The sequence below is a fragment of the Chelmon rostratus genome, chromosome 13 (genome assembly GCF_017976325.1).
Source record: "Chelmon rostratus isolate fCheRos1 chromosome 13, fCheRos1.pri, whole genome shotgun sequence".
Lineage (NCBI taxonomy): Eukaryota > Metazoa > Chordata > Actinopteri > Chaetodontiformes > Chaetodontidae > Chelmon > Chelmon rostratus.
In genome coordinates, this window is record NC_055670.1 from 26,517,240 (window position 1) to 26,532,829 (window position 15,590).

Consider the following 15,590-nt stretch of genomic DNA (forward strand, 5'->3'; position numbering starts at 1 on the left):
CTTGCAATTAGCCAGTTTGCTAGCTCAGACAGTTTTCTTTCCCTCCTTAATAACTTTTTATTGAATGATGTTAGCTGCAATAAATCACAAGAATTCTGCAGGTCCTGGTGTGACTGCGTGAAATGACCCAACGTGTTGATTACCAGCCGAGTGGCCCTGTTTGTACCTCTGCTATCACAAAGGTAAAATATTTAAAGGGTGTTGATTATTTGTACTAATATGTTGGTGTGTTTGTCGCCCCCCAGTGGTGGCCATCTACGACTACACCGCCGACAAGGAGGATGAGCTGTCGTTCCAGGAAGGAGCCATCATCTACGTCATCAAGAAGAACGAGGACGGCTGGTTTGAAGGAGTGATGAACGCGACCACCGGCCTCTTCCCTGGAAACTACGTGGAGTCCATCATGCACTACGCAGACTGAAGAAGAAGTTCACTGCAGTTCACTTTCTGGATCTGCCCCAGAAGAGAGAAGTGGACTGAGTCCGTTTCTGTTTTAGATTAACACTAACCAATCACAAGCAAATCAGTGCGTGAACAAAAGCCACTAATATTTTATTGTGAGTGTCGTTGTGAGTGGACAGAGATCAGAACATTTGAGGATGAGCATCAGTTCAGACTGGTCTTATTCTCCTACCCATCAGGCCTTGCTTTCAGGGGTTCTTTCCTGGTATTAATTAATTAGTTAATTAAGTTCTATTGTTGTCCCCCCCCCCCCCCCCCCCACACACACACACACACACACACACACATACACACACACACACATTTGGAATCTTATTGTTGGTCAGTTGAGAAAACTCACTACTTAATTCTAACATTACAAATACTGAAGTCTGGTTTACTCTCTCAACATCTTCTGTTAGCATTAGCAGTAACTTAATGCAGCTGTGATACAGCTGGATTAGCATTTCCTGTCAGTCACTCAGACACAGATGCTGTTTGAATCTCGGACAGTAATGGGTGAAACTGAAGGAACTACTGGCATCATGCCTAAAAGCTGCCGCATCACATTTTACACGTCAAACAACAACAACAACAAAAAAAATATCAGTTTACAATTTTCTACAAAGAGCGAAGGATAGTAAGAAGAGATCTGTGGCTTCAGGCCTTCCAGCCAGCCGATACACGATTCATGGCTTCATCACAGGGTAGATAACGATGTTAAGATGAGTTAATGACGTGTGCCGATTGTGCCTGCAGATCGAAGCGATTCAGAAAAGAGTTTAAGTGATGATGTAACTGAAGTTTTACTGTGAAGGAATATGGCCCTGCCATAAATCAGCTGGTTTTTGGATGGATTTTGGTACAACAGTGTGTTCACTCCAAGCAGAGGGTACTGTAACATTAATAATTCACATGAATTGAGCTGACATGCCTTTAAACTTTATAGAGTGAAAAATTAAATGACAAACATCATCCACAGCATTTTAACAAACTTCCGAGATAATATCAACACTATGGATTTTTTAGATCTTTAGGCTGAAAGTGCCAGAATCTAAGCTTTGAAATCTGTCCAGACCTCCAGATCCCTCAAACCGAGAATCTGCCAGCAGTTTCTTTCAGTTATTTCTGGACTGCAGAGAGTTTATTCATCAGCGTCTCAGACAGTCCAGATGTTTTTGATCCTGTTTTTAGGACGAGGAGAAAAATCCTGTCTTCTAAATTTCCCCCAAAAAACCTAGAAACAAAACCTCAGAAAGAAAAACACCAGAAACAGAACTTCTTCCTTCCCCTTTTGAAAGTAAGTACTGCTGCCGACCTTCTCCTCCACTGCTGATCTTCTCCTCCGCTGCCGACCTTCTCCTCTACTGCCGAACTTCTCCTCCGCTGCCGACCTTCTCCTCCGCTACCGAACTTCTCCTCCGCTGCCCACCTTCTCCTCCACTGCCGAACTTCTCCTCCGCTGCCCACCTTCTCCTCCACTGCCGACTTTCTCCTCCTCTGCTACGACCTTCTCCTCCGCTGCCGACCTTCTCCTCCGCTGCCGACCTTCTCCTCCGCTGCCGACCTTCTCCTCCACTGCCGACCCTCTCCTCCACTGCCGAACTTCTCCTCCGCTGCAGATCTTCTCCACTGCCGACCTTCTCCTCCGCTACCGAACTTCTCCTCCGCTGCCAACCTTCTCCTCCACTGCCGAACTTCTCCTCCGCTGCCCACCTTCTCCTCCACTGCCGAACTTCTCCTCCGCTGCAGATCTTCTCCACTGCCGACCTTCTCCTCCACTGCCGACCTTCTCCTCCGCTGCCGACCTTCTCCTCCACTGCCGAACTTCTCCTCCGCTGCCGATCTTCTCCTCCACTGCTGATCTTCTCCTCTTCTACCCATCCTCTCCCCTGCTGCCAACCTTCTCGTTCTTGTTCTTCTTGCCTCGTCGGCTTTCGTCTTAACAATATGAAGAATCAAACGGACTGGTTTCTGTTTATCATCTGTCTTCTGACTCGATGTACACCGTCTAACCATCTGTTGGCTGCAGCTCGTTCAAAATTGGAGATGAAACCAAGAAGGAAGGAGCAGGAGCGACACTGAGAGTCAGGAAAGCTTTACACAAATCAACCTGCAATAGAAGAGAGAATGACAATAATAATCTCAGTGACGTTGAAGTGAAAGTCGTCCCGTTGTGCCATAAATCTTCATCATCAGCTACCTTAGTGTTAGTGATGTGAAGTATGTTAGTTTAGTGGCCATGAGGCATTTCACCACAAGGAAAGAAACTGCTGAGGAACAAAAGGCCTTAAACAGGTGGAGTTCACAGGTTTTCACCTGTAGATGAAGTGCGTAGCTGCATGAACCAAACCAAACCAGGCTAGCTGTGTGAAGGTTGGTTCTAATGGATGCGCTCTGATCCAGACATGCTGCAGCAGCACAGCGGTGCTCCATGTACGTCAGCCATACATCCATACAAAGTGTACGAGGCATCAATACATCATAAACATGACAATCTAATCCAGTAGTTTGGAAGGGAAGTCAAAGATTAGCCTGAAAGCAGCTGGTACGTTAAAGGTCCCTGTAGAGTTTTCACCTCGGCTTGTTCTAATGAGCCACGCTTTAATGTGTTGTTGACCGATGAAAAGGCCCACATCCACAGTCCTGCCAGAAGACGAGCAGCAGACTCATGAAAGTGGTCTGAACAGCAGATCTCTACGTGTTTCTTCTTAGAAACAGAGAACTTCTGTTTGTTTACCAGAAAACTCCACAGGGAAGCTTTAGGTCTCAGTTGTTAGCCGTGTTGCTCAGGGTAACGTGAGTAAAGCGTATTATTGCTTCAGTCATTTTGATCTACGTTAGTGGGGCCAGTCCCAGATGAGGTCTTCCTCCAGACACCTAGTTAAGTGTTGATCTATTCATACCAAACTGCAGCAGTAAACTGTTTCACATGGTTTCTGATCTCTGAGCCTTTTCAGTCATTGTGGTTTAGCAGCCTCAGCGTGTCCTGTAGTCCTGTAGTGAAGTGAAGTTGACCTGACCAAACCGCCGGGTGGAGATTGTGGACCTGTTGCCAGTTTTGAAGTTTACAGTGTGTTTGCCTGCATGCCTGATGTGTAAGTTTTCATCCTGTTTGTATTTTCTTCTACAGTTTCACCAGCTTGCTTTTATTCAGAGTGTTGGATCAGCTGGAGGTCCTGATGTTTGTGTGCTGTTCGGTTCTGACGGCCCTTTAACAGAACTCCTGTGTGTTTGGACTCCAGACTGACTCTCAGGTGGAGGTGCATCTCTGTGCCATATATCCAGGTGTTGTGGTGTGTCTGCAGGTGTGTGTGTGAACCAGTATGAACCAAACCTCCCTTGTGGACTCTTGTTGTGACTATGGACCTGAAGACAGTGTTTCCTTGTCGTACAGTGTTGTTTAACAGGCGTTTTACCACAAAAACCAGAGTGTGTCGAGCGAGTCCTCCCGTTAGTGTGGACGGAGCAGCTGAGAACCTGATCCTCTGACATGTTCATATGTCCACTTTATGACCAAATACCAGTGGTGGAGAGTAACTAAGTACGTTTACTCAAGTCCTGTACTAAAGCACAATTTTGAGGTACTTGTACCTTGAGTATGTCCTTTTTATGTTACTTTCTACTTCTACACTACAATGCAGAGGAAAATATTCTACTTTCTGCTCCACTACATTTATCTGACAGCTTTAGTTACTAGTTACTTTCAGGTTTACTTTAATAATACAAAATATAAGCAACAAATAAATAAATTCTGATGTAATATTATAGGTAGAGATGAAACTTTATTGATCCCTGAGCTGCCCGGCAGTTTAACCAAATTTTTTAGTATTTAAACCATCTTTCCCAGCTTTAACATTGAAGTGAAGATCACATTAATGCAGTGCTTCTCAAATAGTGGGGTGCCCCCTCCAGGGGGGCGTGGTGCAATGCCAGGAGGGAACATGCTTTTTTTTTTTGCCATACTAGAAAAGTGTAATTGCACATCCACTACAGTAGGCGGCAGTGGCGCTCTCATTGTCAGAGTGGGCAGGGATTGTGCACACACACACCACCGAGCGGGAGATATGAAGTGAACAAACCCCCAAGAGACACCACGGAAAAATATCTAACAGGGATGAAGTTATTTGTTATAAGTTGATCTATATTTCTTTTTTGTTTTCTTTAATGTCAATAAATATACAATGTTTTGCACTTTTTATACACCTTTATAGATGAATGATACTATTTATAGTTGCGGCGCGTGCACGTGGGGGGGTATTTTCTTCTTCCAAGGGGGTGCGTAACAGAAAATAATTGAGAAGCGCTGCCTTAATGCATCAGTAATTGTGATCCAGTAATATACATTATGTTAAAACATGCAATTCTGCATTATGAGTACTTTTACTTTGGTACTTTAGGTATCGTTTGATGCTAATGATTTTGTACTTTTACTGCAGTAAGTTTTTGAATACAGGACTTTTACTATTAACACTATTTCTACATTGTGTATTACCACTTTCACTTAAGTACAAGATCTGAGTACTTAATTAGCAAATGTTAGCATGCTAACACTAAACTAAAGAGGCGGTCATGTCAAACATACCAGCCAAACATCAGTGTGTTAGCATCATAAGCATGTTAGCATTAGTGTGCGTGTGTGTTGCTCCAGTCTGCAACATGTTTCCAGCTGAAGGTTTTGCGGTTTGTGTGAGTGAAGAAACGTGAAGCTTCCACAGATCAGTCACATGAAGAAGAAGCACAGTGTTCAGATGCACACACCTGCGTGTCGCTGTGCACCATTAAACCAGTGATTCACTTTTCAGTTTTAATAATCACATCAGTGTGCTGCTTAGAAGTCTGCTGAAGCTTGTTATTTAGATATTTATAGTGGATCAGAGTCTATGAAGGCCCGTTCAGTCCCCCTGGATTATAATCCAGCCACATCCGGATCAGTGAGTTTTCTTTTGGTCAGCATCGATGTGCACAGGAGTCGCAAGCATTCCCTCAGGAAGTGTTTCTGCAGTTTATCGTGTTTTTCTAAGACTGAACACAACCCTGCCGTCAGGTCGCCCCCGACAACCAGTAACAGCTGATGGTTTCATCATTTACACATTGCTTTCATGCAAAGGATGCTGGGAGCAGTCAACGGATTATTTGTCACATCCATAAAAATCTATATTTCTCTCCTCCTCCTCTTTGATTGTTTCTGTCTCTGAAACAGGAAGCTCCTCATCCTTTGTCCTGCCAACAAAGCTCTGATTGGCTCTGTTTGATCGATCAGTGAATATTTGAACTCATGAAGTCTGGATCAAAGTCGTGAGTCTCAGCTTTCAGGTCTCATGTGGTCTGCAGGCTCCTGCAGGGTCTGGCACACTCTGGTTTTTGTCTGCCTGCAGTGTCCCTTTAAACATTGTGGACCGAGACATGAGGTGATCTGTGAAGTGTTGCAGTCGGCTTCTCTGAGGCTGATTCTACCAGGAACCTGCTTCATCTCTCACATTCATGTCTAAAAACCAGTTCCATTCTGGATCTGGTTCCAAGTTGACAGTGTGCACAGATAGATTAAATCTAACACATCTAATATCAGATGTGTCCTCTAATCTTTTCTTTCTTTTAATGTGACTATAGCCGCTGTGGATTCCTATTGGTCAGCAGGAACGGTTCCTGTCTGTCTGCACTGTGTTCCTGGTAGAACCTGATGTCAGAGAAGCTTTCTGCTTCAAAGTGAACGGCGACTGAAAGCATGTCGCTCTTTTCTAAGAAAGAACAAAGTGAAGTAAACGTTTTAACAGCGTGTCTGTGTGGTCGTCTCTTATTTAATCTTACAGAACGCTGGCAAAGCCTCATGAGAAGTGGAGCTGATGAGTGTTAATCAAATGTGTTTTTACATTATTTTATGACTGAAAATAAATACAGATTCAAACAAGTGAAGAATAGATCAGATCCAACCTAACTGAGCACAGACTGCAGGTACTGACACAGAGAAACGCAGATTAGCATCTGGCCAGACGTGCACTGGGACATAGACAACAGATGATGAAGCAAATGGACATATTCAAGCAGCTGGAACTCGTGAAATTGGTGCATTTATGCAGGAGCACTCAACTCAACTCAACTTTTATTTATATAGCACCAAGAAAGAAACAAAACAATAAAATGACAATAAAACAATAAAATGGCAAAAAGCAAAATGATGAAATGGTAATAAAACAATACAAGAATTAAAAATAAATAAAAAGTTGAAATAGACTAGGGCAAAAACAACAGTGTCTGAAATTAAAATAGTTTAAAACAGCAGTGTTTTGTCAGCCTGGGTTATAACATTATTCCAAATTAAAAGCCAGATTAAAAAGACAGGTCTTCAATTTCCTTTTAAAAATACAGAGAGAGCTCGCCATTCTGATGTCAAAAGGTAATGTGCTCCACAGTTTAGGGCCGTAAAAACAGAAGGCAGCTTCACCTGTACTCACCTGGAGCATATGAGGAACTTTCAAAATAAAAGCAGTAGAGGACCTCAGTGTTCTGGCTGGTACATAGAATGACAGAGTCTCTTATGTACGGAGGAGCGAGGTTATTTAAAGCTTTGTAGACGAATAAAAGAACTTTAAATCTATTCTGAAGGAAACAGGGAGCCAGTGAAGTGTTTTAAGGAGGGGGGTGATATGAGTGAGTTTCTTTGTTTTTGTCAGGACTCTGGCTGCAGCGTTCTGGACTAACTGTAGTTTTCACTCATTCACTTCAGGACTGAATGGAGACATCTGAAGGAAACATTAGAAAACTACTACGAGAAACCAGCAAAACATTATATCAGTAATCTACATACATCAAAATCAAAACCTTTACTTTCACAGAGTCTCCTTCAAACAATAAGAAAGCTGGCAAAACGATTCAACATAGCCTCCTCACACCGAAGTGTTGTTTTCCGGTCTGTGTTAATGTTACATTCATTTTTCTACAGTAAAGATAAAAAGCTCATTTATCACCATTTCTTCCAAAGAAATCTGAATCTTCTTTAAATTAGCCGGTGATATTAGCTAAGCTGGTAGATTCGGTCAGTTGTCGTAAACTCGACAGAAACTGATGAAACATGAACACTTTGACAGACACGAACACGAAAAGGAAACCGCAAGGACTTGTGGGTAAAGACACGTTAGTTATCCAGTAAAGTTAGCCTCATTTTCTGTTCAGCTTTACCGTTAAAATTGAGCTTTAGCGGGTTCTTAGTCATTTACATCGAAATACAACTGTTTCACTGTCAATTATTAACGTAAAGTGTTCGCGTTAGTGTTTGACAAAAGTCCATTTAGGAGGGAAGTAAAACCTCAGACTAGGAAACTACGCGACCCATAATGCACCGCTCCTGAAGGGTCAAATCAGAATTTAAACGGCTAATGCAGCAGACCAGTGCTCAACAATCCTGAAAACTCTTCAACAGACTGGAATATTTAGCTCGGTCGAAGCTTGCGGGTTGTGTGAGTCTATTATGTACTCACCGAGTGGGTCAGTGTGGATTTATCGGGCGGACTCTTTATTTTGTGCCATGACTTCGCCGGTTTTTGTCAGTTAGCGTTGCTAGGCTAAGCTAACTCGTTGCTAACTGAGCTCCGGGAGCTCGTGTGATGACTTTCAGACTGTGGCTTCTTTGTTTTCTCCTTCAGAGATGATTTAACTTCACGCAGGTTACGACAGAGATGCTATATTTGCCGTATTAACAGAAATTATTGAGTTTTGGAACAGTTAAATCTCTAAAGAGCTGCACACATCGAGGTGAGGAGACCATGACCCTCGCCCCGAAGGAGCTGTCCAACCTGCTGAGCATCATATCTGAGGAGGCTTGCACCAACACCTTCGAGAGCCTCTCCACCCACTTCCACCATTATTTCGGGAAAGCGGAGCACTTCAGGGTGGGCTCGGTGCTGGTCATGCTGCTCCAGCAGCCGGACCTGCTGCCCAGCTCCCCGCAGCGGCTCACCGCCCTCTACCTGCTCTGGGAGATGTACCGCACCGAGCCGCTGGCCGCCAACCCGTTCGCCGCCGTGTTCGCCCACCTGCTGAACCCCGCACCTGCCGGGGAGGAGCCGGAGAAGGTGCTCTCCGGTAGGTCCGTGCGTGCGTGCGTGTAATGAACTATTGACTATTATACAACATTATAATAATTCAGAATTTTATTGTCCTGCATGTCCCCTCAGATGTCCTCCAGGAGGACAATAGATGTTATGTCCTGTAATATGACATCACAATCTCAGATAATGACCACAGTCTCACACTGTCCCATTTCTGCACTACTACTACACACTGTGTACTGTGTGCAGAGTATATACAGTGTGTAGAGTATATACTGTGTGTACGGTGTGCAGAGTATATACTGTGTGTAGAGTATATACTGTGTGTAGAGTATATATTGTGTGTACTGTGTGTAGAGTATATACTGTGTGTAGAGTATATACTGTGTGTACTGTGTGCAGAGTATATACTGTGTGTACTGTGTGCAGACTGTGTCAGAGGACGATAGCTGGGGTGAAGAAGCCCCCTGTGGGGGCTCTGTGGGACACACTGATGAGTTTTAATTGCAGTTGTTGATTGGACACAGAGCAGAGTTCTAAGAGGATTCACTGTGTCAAACAAGCAGCTGTGCTTCATTCTGAGAACAGTTCATGTTCTCCATCCCCATTCATCTGATTTGTACCATGTGACCTCTCCAGGCTTCCTGCCTCCCATCACTCAGCCCGAGAAGTTCTTCCTGTCCCAGCTGATGTTGGCGCCGCCCAGAGATCTCTTCAAGAAGACGCCCAGACAAGTGTCCTGCATGGACGTTGGCAACATGCCTCAGTCTATAGACATCAGTGGGCTGCAGCTAGCCTTAGCAGGTCAGTATACAGCAACACACCTTTACCTGAAGCAGCACACAGGAAAACACCAGAACTCATCTGCTCCAGACTCAGTAAACTTCCTCAGTTCTAATCAGCAGTTGGAATCTGTGTTTCAGAGAAACATGAAGCAAGCATGTGTTCAGTTAGTTGGAGCGCACACAGTGGACCTCCACCGTCTCCCCCCGCTGTCATTCATTTCTTTTCCCGTGTCCTCGTTTGTGTTTCTGTGGTGCAGAGCGTCAGTCAGAGCTGCCCACTCAGAGTAAGGCCAGCTTCCCCAGCATCCTCAACGACCCAGATCCAGATTCATCCAACTCGGGATTCGACAGCTCCGTGGCCAATCAGATCATAGAGTCTCTGGTCACAGGGCCCCGCCCTCCACTGGAGAGTAAGTGCTTCTGATTTGATGTTGTTTAGAACTGGAAGAAGGATGATTGATGTAGAACACAGAACAAAGTGAAGGAACAAAGTTAGACTTGAAGAGAAATAAACAGATAGTGTGAGCAGGTTGAGAGAAAAGTGAGTGAAGGAGGGAAATAAAACTTGTTTGTTCATAGTTCCATTAGATTTTCAATCAGAGATCAATACCTTCAGACTCTACAGATCGGTCACTGTGGGGAGAGACGCCCTGTAGTCTCTTTTTATTCTCTCATTAATCCGACTCAAACACGCTTCATGTTAAACATATTAACGTCCACGACAAAAACACACCTGTGACAGCTGAAGTGGTTCAAAGGTGTTCAGGTTACAGGACGAGACAATCAGCTGCTCAGAGTCTTTCTGCTGCTCCACCGTCCACATCTGAAGACTCAGTGTGAAGAGACAGACAGAGAGACAAACAGACAGACAGAGAGAGACAGGGAGACAGAGAGACAGACAGAGACAAACAGACAGACATAGACAGGGAGACAAATAGAGTAAGACAGAGACAAACACAGACAGACAGACAGAGACAAACAGACAGACAGACAGACAGGGAGACAGAGACAGACAGGGAGACAGAGAGACAAACAGACAGAGAGAGACAGGGAGACAGAGAGAGACAGACAGAGAGAGAGAGACAGACAGAGACAAACAGACAGGCAGGGAGACAGACAGACAGGCAGGCAGGGAGACAGAGACAGACAGACAGAGACAAACAGACAGGGAGACAGAGAGGTAGAAAAAACAGAGAGAGAGACAGACAGAGACAAACAGACAGAGACAAACAGACAGACAGACAGGGAGACAAACAGACAGAGACAAACAGACAGACAGATGGGTGTTTCAGTCTCCAGTTTCCTGTCTTCTGTCCGGTGATTATAACTCATTGCTGTTCACATCCTGATTCATGATGCTGACTCTGTGAATATGAGGACGCCTTTAAAGCTGATGCAGGTGTTGCCATGGTTACCAAAATGGGCAGGAGACTCGAGACAGCCATCTGCGAGTGTATAAAAGTGAAGTCCACCAGGGCACGGCAGCCGGTCACATCACCTGGTATCCGAGCGTCCGTCCTAACACGTCGTCCTCGTCTCTCCGTCCTCAGGTCACTTCCGCCCGGAGTTCATCCGGCCGCCGCCTCCTCTCCACGTGTGTGAGGACGAGCTGGCCTGGCTGAACCCCACCGAGCCGGATCACAGCGTCCAGTGGGACCGCTCCATGTGCGTGAAGAACAGCACCGGCGTCGAGATCAAACGCATCATGTCCAAGGCCTTCAAGAGCCCGCTGTCGGCCCAGCAGCAGTCACAGGTGAGTCAGGCGTGAACCATTTCTAATTATTCTAACCTTAATAACACAGCAGCAAGAGGGCACTGTTCATCCAGAGCTGACCCCAGAGCTGCCACGTATTCTGTATTTTTCTTTCTGTCAACAAGACTCAAACCAGCTCCATGTTGGTCCGTCTCAGTACTGACTGACTTCCTGTCTGAAGACCTGAATCATGTTCAAAAGCTTCAGTCGTTCACTGTAGTTTCTATCAGACAGCAGGAAATACAGCATCTGTTGGGACTATTTTCAGCAGCGGATGAACACATGTGAGAGTGAGTGAGTGTTTGTGGCAGCAGGACGGTGTGGCTGACACTGAGTCAGAATAAACTACACTGAGCACAGTTATTGGCAACTCAGTGAAACACGGAGTTTCCCATTTCACTATTTTCATCTGTTAAAGTGAGAATAATAAACTAACAACTCAAAATTCACCAATAAACATTTCTGACATCTTAAAGACTAAATCAGTGAGCGATACAGCCACAGGCCTCCATTCATGGACTCCCATTCATCGGCCCAGTCTTGTAATTTTATGTGTCTTGTTGGTGGTGGTGGGGTTTCAGCCTCCCTCACCTCGGCCGTGTCTCTGAGCACTGAACACCTGTACTTCTGGGTCCTCCAGGTAGGCTGCCGTTCTGGAATATGACAGCACTGGAGGATCATGGGTTCCTGGTAGCTTCACGCTTGATTCTTCTCAATCTTTGGCAGTAACTTTGTATCTGTTTTTCTCGACACGTTTCTTGCGACCCTGAACCTTTGATGGTTCTGTGGTCGCGTCCCGATATCTTAGCTGCAGCCTTCTCAAAGACTTTTTACAGTTTTTGGCTTTTCAGAGTTACTTAAATCCCTTTTTTGGCCCATTTTGCCCGAGGAAAAGAAGCTGCCTAATCATTATGCACACCTTGATAGAGGGTGTTGATCTCCTTAGGCCCCACCCTCCCTCATTACACAAACATGCATCACCTGATGTGCTTAAATCCAATAAGCATCAAGTTTGTCCAGCTTGGATTTGAAAAATATGCATAAAAATGATGATACAGCCAAAATACTCACTCGCCTAATAATTGTGTACAGTGAGGCTGGTTGACGTGTCTTAATGGAGCTCTGTGGCTCAGAGAAGGAAGATCTACACAGAACCGTCAGTAGATCCATTCACTCACGGTTTTGATCTGTGTAGACGACAACGACTGATGCTGAAAGATGTTTCCAACATGTTTATCCTCTTCAGAGAAGTTTGGTGAAGTAGGAACATGGCGAGGCTGATGCTCAGCTGATGATTGGCTGATGCTTGAAATGCAGCCCCCTCATCCCTCCCTCTCTCTCTCCCTGCAGCTGCTGGCCGAGCTGGAGAAGGACCCGAAGCTGGTGTATCACATCGGCCTGTCGCCGGCGAAGCTTCCCGACCTGGTGGAGAACAACCCGCTGGTGGCCATCGAGATGCTGCTGAAGCTGATGCAGAGCAGCCAGATCACAGAGTACTTCTCGGTGCTGGTGAACATGGACATGTCGCTGCACTCCATGGAGGTGGTCAACAGGTGAGGCCTCTGCTTCTCATCGTGAGTCTGAATCTGTGACGTCTGGAAATTAGTTTCATCACTTTCTGCTTCGGCTTCTTTTTACCGGTGCTGGTCATTATTTGATCAATAGATGATCATCCTGTTTTCAGCTCTGATGTAGTAGATGTGACTAGTTCTATTTTCATACCAGCAGGTTATTTGCAGCTAGCTGTGAGGCTACAGCTAGTTGTGAGGCTACAGCTAGTTGTGAGGCTACAGCTAGCTCTGAGGCTTCAGCTAGCTCTGAGGCTACAGCTAGCTCTGAGGCTGCAGTTAGCTCTGAGGCTACAGCTAGCTGTGAGGCTGCAGCTGGCTCTGAGACTGCAGCTGGCTCTGAGGCTGCAGCTGGCTCTGAGGCTACAGCTAGCTCTGAGGCTGCAGTTAGCTCTGAGGCTACAGCTAGCTCTGAGGCTGCAGTTAGCTCTGAGGCTACAGCTAGCTCTGAGGCTGCAGCTGGCTCTGAGGCTGCAGCTAGCTCTGAGGCTGCAGCTGGCTCTGAGGCTACAGCTAGCTCTGATGCTGCAGTTAGCCTTGAGGCTATAGCTAGCTTTGAGGCTACAGCTAGCTCTGAGGCTACAGCTAGCTCTGAGGCTACAGTTAGCTCTGAGGCTACAGTTAGCTCTGAGGCTGCAGCTAGCTCTGACGCTGCAGTTAGCTCTGAGGCTACAGCCAGATAGGACAATAAAGAATCAGACTGATGAATAGATGATGGCGCTGGTGTCCACAAACTCATATCAGTTCCGTCCTTATTGGAATGTGTCATGTTTTCATTTAGGTCTCTGATGTGGCTCCTGGAAATAATTAATGAGTATTAAATTAAAATGTATTTTTATTGTTGTTCATTTTAAACAAACATGGTGCACGCCTCACAGATGACAGTTTACCTGTGTGAAGATGAAGGTGGCGGTGTACAGCCCTGATGTGCAGAAGATAGATAGATACTTTGTTAATCTCCAAAGAGAAATTTACAAATCACACACATCACATTAACCAAATTTGATAAATATTCTAATTGCCTATTATTTAGCATATATTCATATTTGTTCATTGTTCAGTGAAATAGTCCTTTTATTATTCATGTTGCAGCTGACTGCAGAGGTTTGAGAGAGAGGTAGTTTGCTGCTGGTGGAGAATTTAAGTTTGGTGTTTGTTTCATAAATACAAGAAGGACTCAAATAGACACTGAGTATTTTAGAGTATTTTAGAGTATTTTAGAGTATTTTAATGAAGCTTCAACCCAACGTCTTTGTTTCTGAGTTCAAAATGTTTTGTTGCATACAGAAATGTCATTTAGTTTTCTCTGCAGTCGTTCATTGATTTCATAAATGCAGCACATTATATTTAGTTTTTACAGCTTAAAGGCAGAAAAACGTGATATGCAGCGTTTTTTCATTTTAAATGGGGGGGGGTTTGCAGCTCCCAGTGTTTCCTGTACTGTGTCTTTGAGTCGTAAAGGTTGCCGACCCCCTAGTCACAGTCCATCACTGCAGCACAGGGGGAAATGCATGTTGTAACCACTAGGAGGCAGCTGTGAGACCATCTGAAGTCCTGACGGGAGCCCCCTCTTGTCTCCTCAGGTTGACCACGGCTGTGGACTTACCTCCAGAGTTCATCCACCTGTACATCTCCAACTGCATCTCCACCTGTGAGCAGATCAAAGACAAATACATGCAGGTACAGAACTTTAATAACACTTCAGTTAGAATGAAGCTGCTGGTGACGTCAGTTTGGACCGAACACATCATCAGGTGTGATGTAACGTACTGAAACAGTGCACGAACACAGCAGCACATTTTACTGAGCGCTCACTGTAGATTAAACTAATTATAGTTAATTGATACAGCATGTACTCTACCACTAATGATGAAACCAGAAATACATCAGCCCTGTGCACACAGGGGGGGGCTGTGGACCACACTGATGCCTCGTCCACACACATGCAGGTTTTCTTAAAAACACAGTTTGATGTCACTGAAAACAGAACCTCAGGTTCAAAAACTGTCTGCAGCGTAGACAGGAAACAGGTGTGTGTTCTGTTACCTGCTTTGTTCAGCGGCGGATGTGCTAACGTTGCTAACAGGACATTTTACATTATACATCAGTACAGTTACTCTTCCTCTTTGATGATCGCAGGTGTCAGAATGAGGCTGATAGACCTCTAGCTGCAGGAAGCTTACCAGTACGAGCTTTTTCAGGCTTCTGATTGGTCGGCGTGGTTTAGGGTCAGGGTTATATCACCATGTGTTTCACGTTGAGAGATTTTTGTTAAACAGTGTTTGTGTGGACGGGTCTTTCTTCCACCTGTTACACCTGAACACCTGTGTGTGCACGTGGACCGGGCATCAGTTTTAGTTCCACCAGCAGTCCTGCAGTTAGATGAGTTTCAGTTTCTGCTTCAGCTTCAGTTTGACATGTTGATGCTTTCCTCCAGAATCGTCTGGTCCGCCTGGTCTGCGTCTTCCTCCAGTCGCTCATCAGAAACAAGATCATTAACGTGCAGGACCTCTTCATCGAGGTTCAGGCCTTCTGCATCGAGTTCAGCCGCATCCGCGAAGCTGCCGGCCTCTTCCGGCTCCTGAAGACCCTGGACACCGGAGAGAACCCCGCCGAGGCCAAACCTGCCAAGTAACGACCGTCAGACGCTGCACAGACACGAGTTCCGAACACGAAGCCACTTTTTAAAAACGTCAGAGGGACGTCGGTCCGCTCGACCAGAAACATTCACGTGTTTGTGACAGCGGCGGCGGCCGCTGGTCACATGACGGCTGTAAATACGTGCTGACGTTTCCTTCAGACTTTAAAATCCTCTTTTCAGTCACTGCTCAGCGTCTGCGCTCCAGCTCTGCCTCTGTCGCCATGTCCTCCTCCGTCTTTTCCACGAGAAAGAAAAGGATGAACTCGTTTTGTTTTTTACCGCAGGTCTTTCTTCTGGAAATGTCTTTTTTCTCTAATTAAACTGACGTTTAATTGACTCTTTCCTTGTTTTTTATTT

The 15,590-nt window shown here is 45.3% G+C and overlaps 2 protein-coding genes across 2 annotated transcripts in view; both read left to right on the plus strand.

Annotated features, from left to right (window-relative positions):
* Nucleotides 1–6,195, plus strand: part of LOC121616639 (abl interactor 2-like) — a 32,678-nt gene extending 26,483 nt beyond the window's left edge. Inside the window, exon 10 of the mRNA XM_041951502.1 lies at nt 246–6,195. Coding sequence (XP_041807436.1) covers nt 246–421 — 176 coding nt within the window. The 3' untranslated portion in view covers nt 422–6,195. The remainder of the gene's footprint in view (nt 1–245) is intronic.
* A 1,468-nt stretch (nt 6,196–7,663) lies between these two features.
* cnot11 (CCR4-NOT transcription complex, subunit 11) lies at nt 7,664–15,569 on the plus strand. The gene is made up of 7 exons (XM_041950123.1): nt 7,664–8,520; nt 9,126–9,290; nt 9,529–9,681; nt 10,822–11,024; nt 12,375–12,577; nt 14,176–14,272; nt 15,030–15,569. Exons 1-7 carry the CDS (start codon nt 8,202–8,204, stop codon nt 15,225–15,227), a joined length of 1,338 nt encoding a protein of 445 aa, XP_041806057.1. The 5' UTR covers nt 7,664–8,201; the 3' UTR covers nt 15,228–15,569.
* Nucleotides 15,570–15,590: the final 21 nt, after the last annotated feature.

Excerpts from the sequence above, each read along its gene's own strand:
- cnot11 (XM_041950123.1), top strand. The coding sequence starts at position 8,202 with ATGACCCTCGCCCCGAAGGAGCTGTCCAACCTGCTGAGCATCATATCT. Across the intron at positions 8,521-9,125 it reads GCCGGAGAAGGTGCTCTCCG|GCTTCCTGCCTCCCATCACT; the intron begins GTAGGTCCGTGC and ends TGACCTCTCCAG. Across the intron at positions 12,578-14,175 it reads TCCATGGAGGTGGTCAACAG|GTTGACCACGGCTGTGGACT; the intron begins GTGAGGCCTCTG and ends TTGTCTCCTCAG.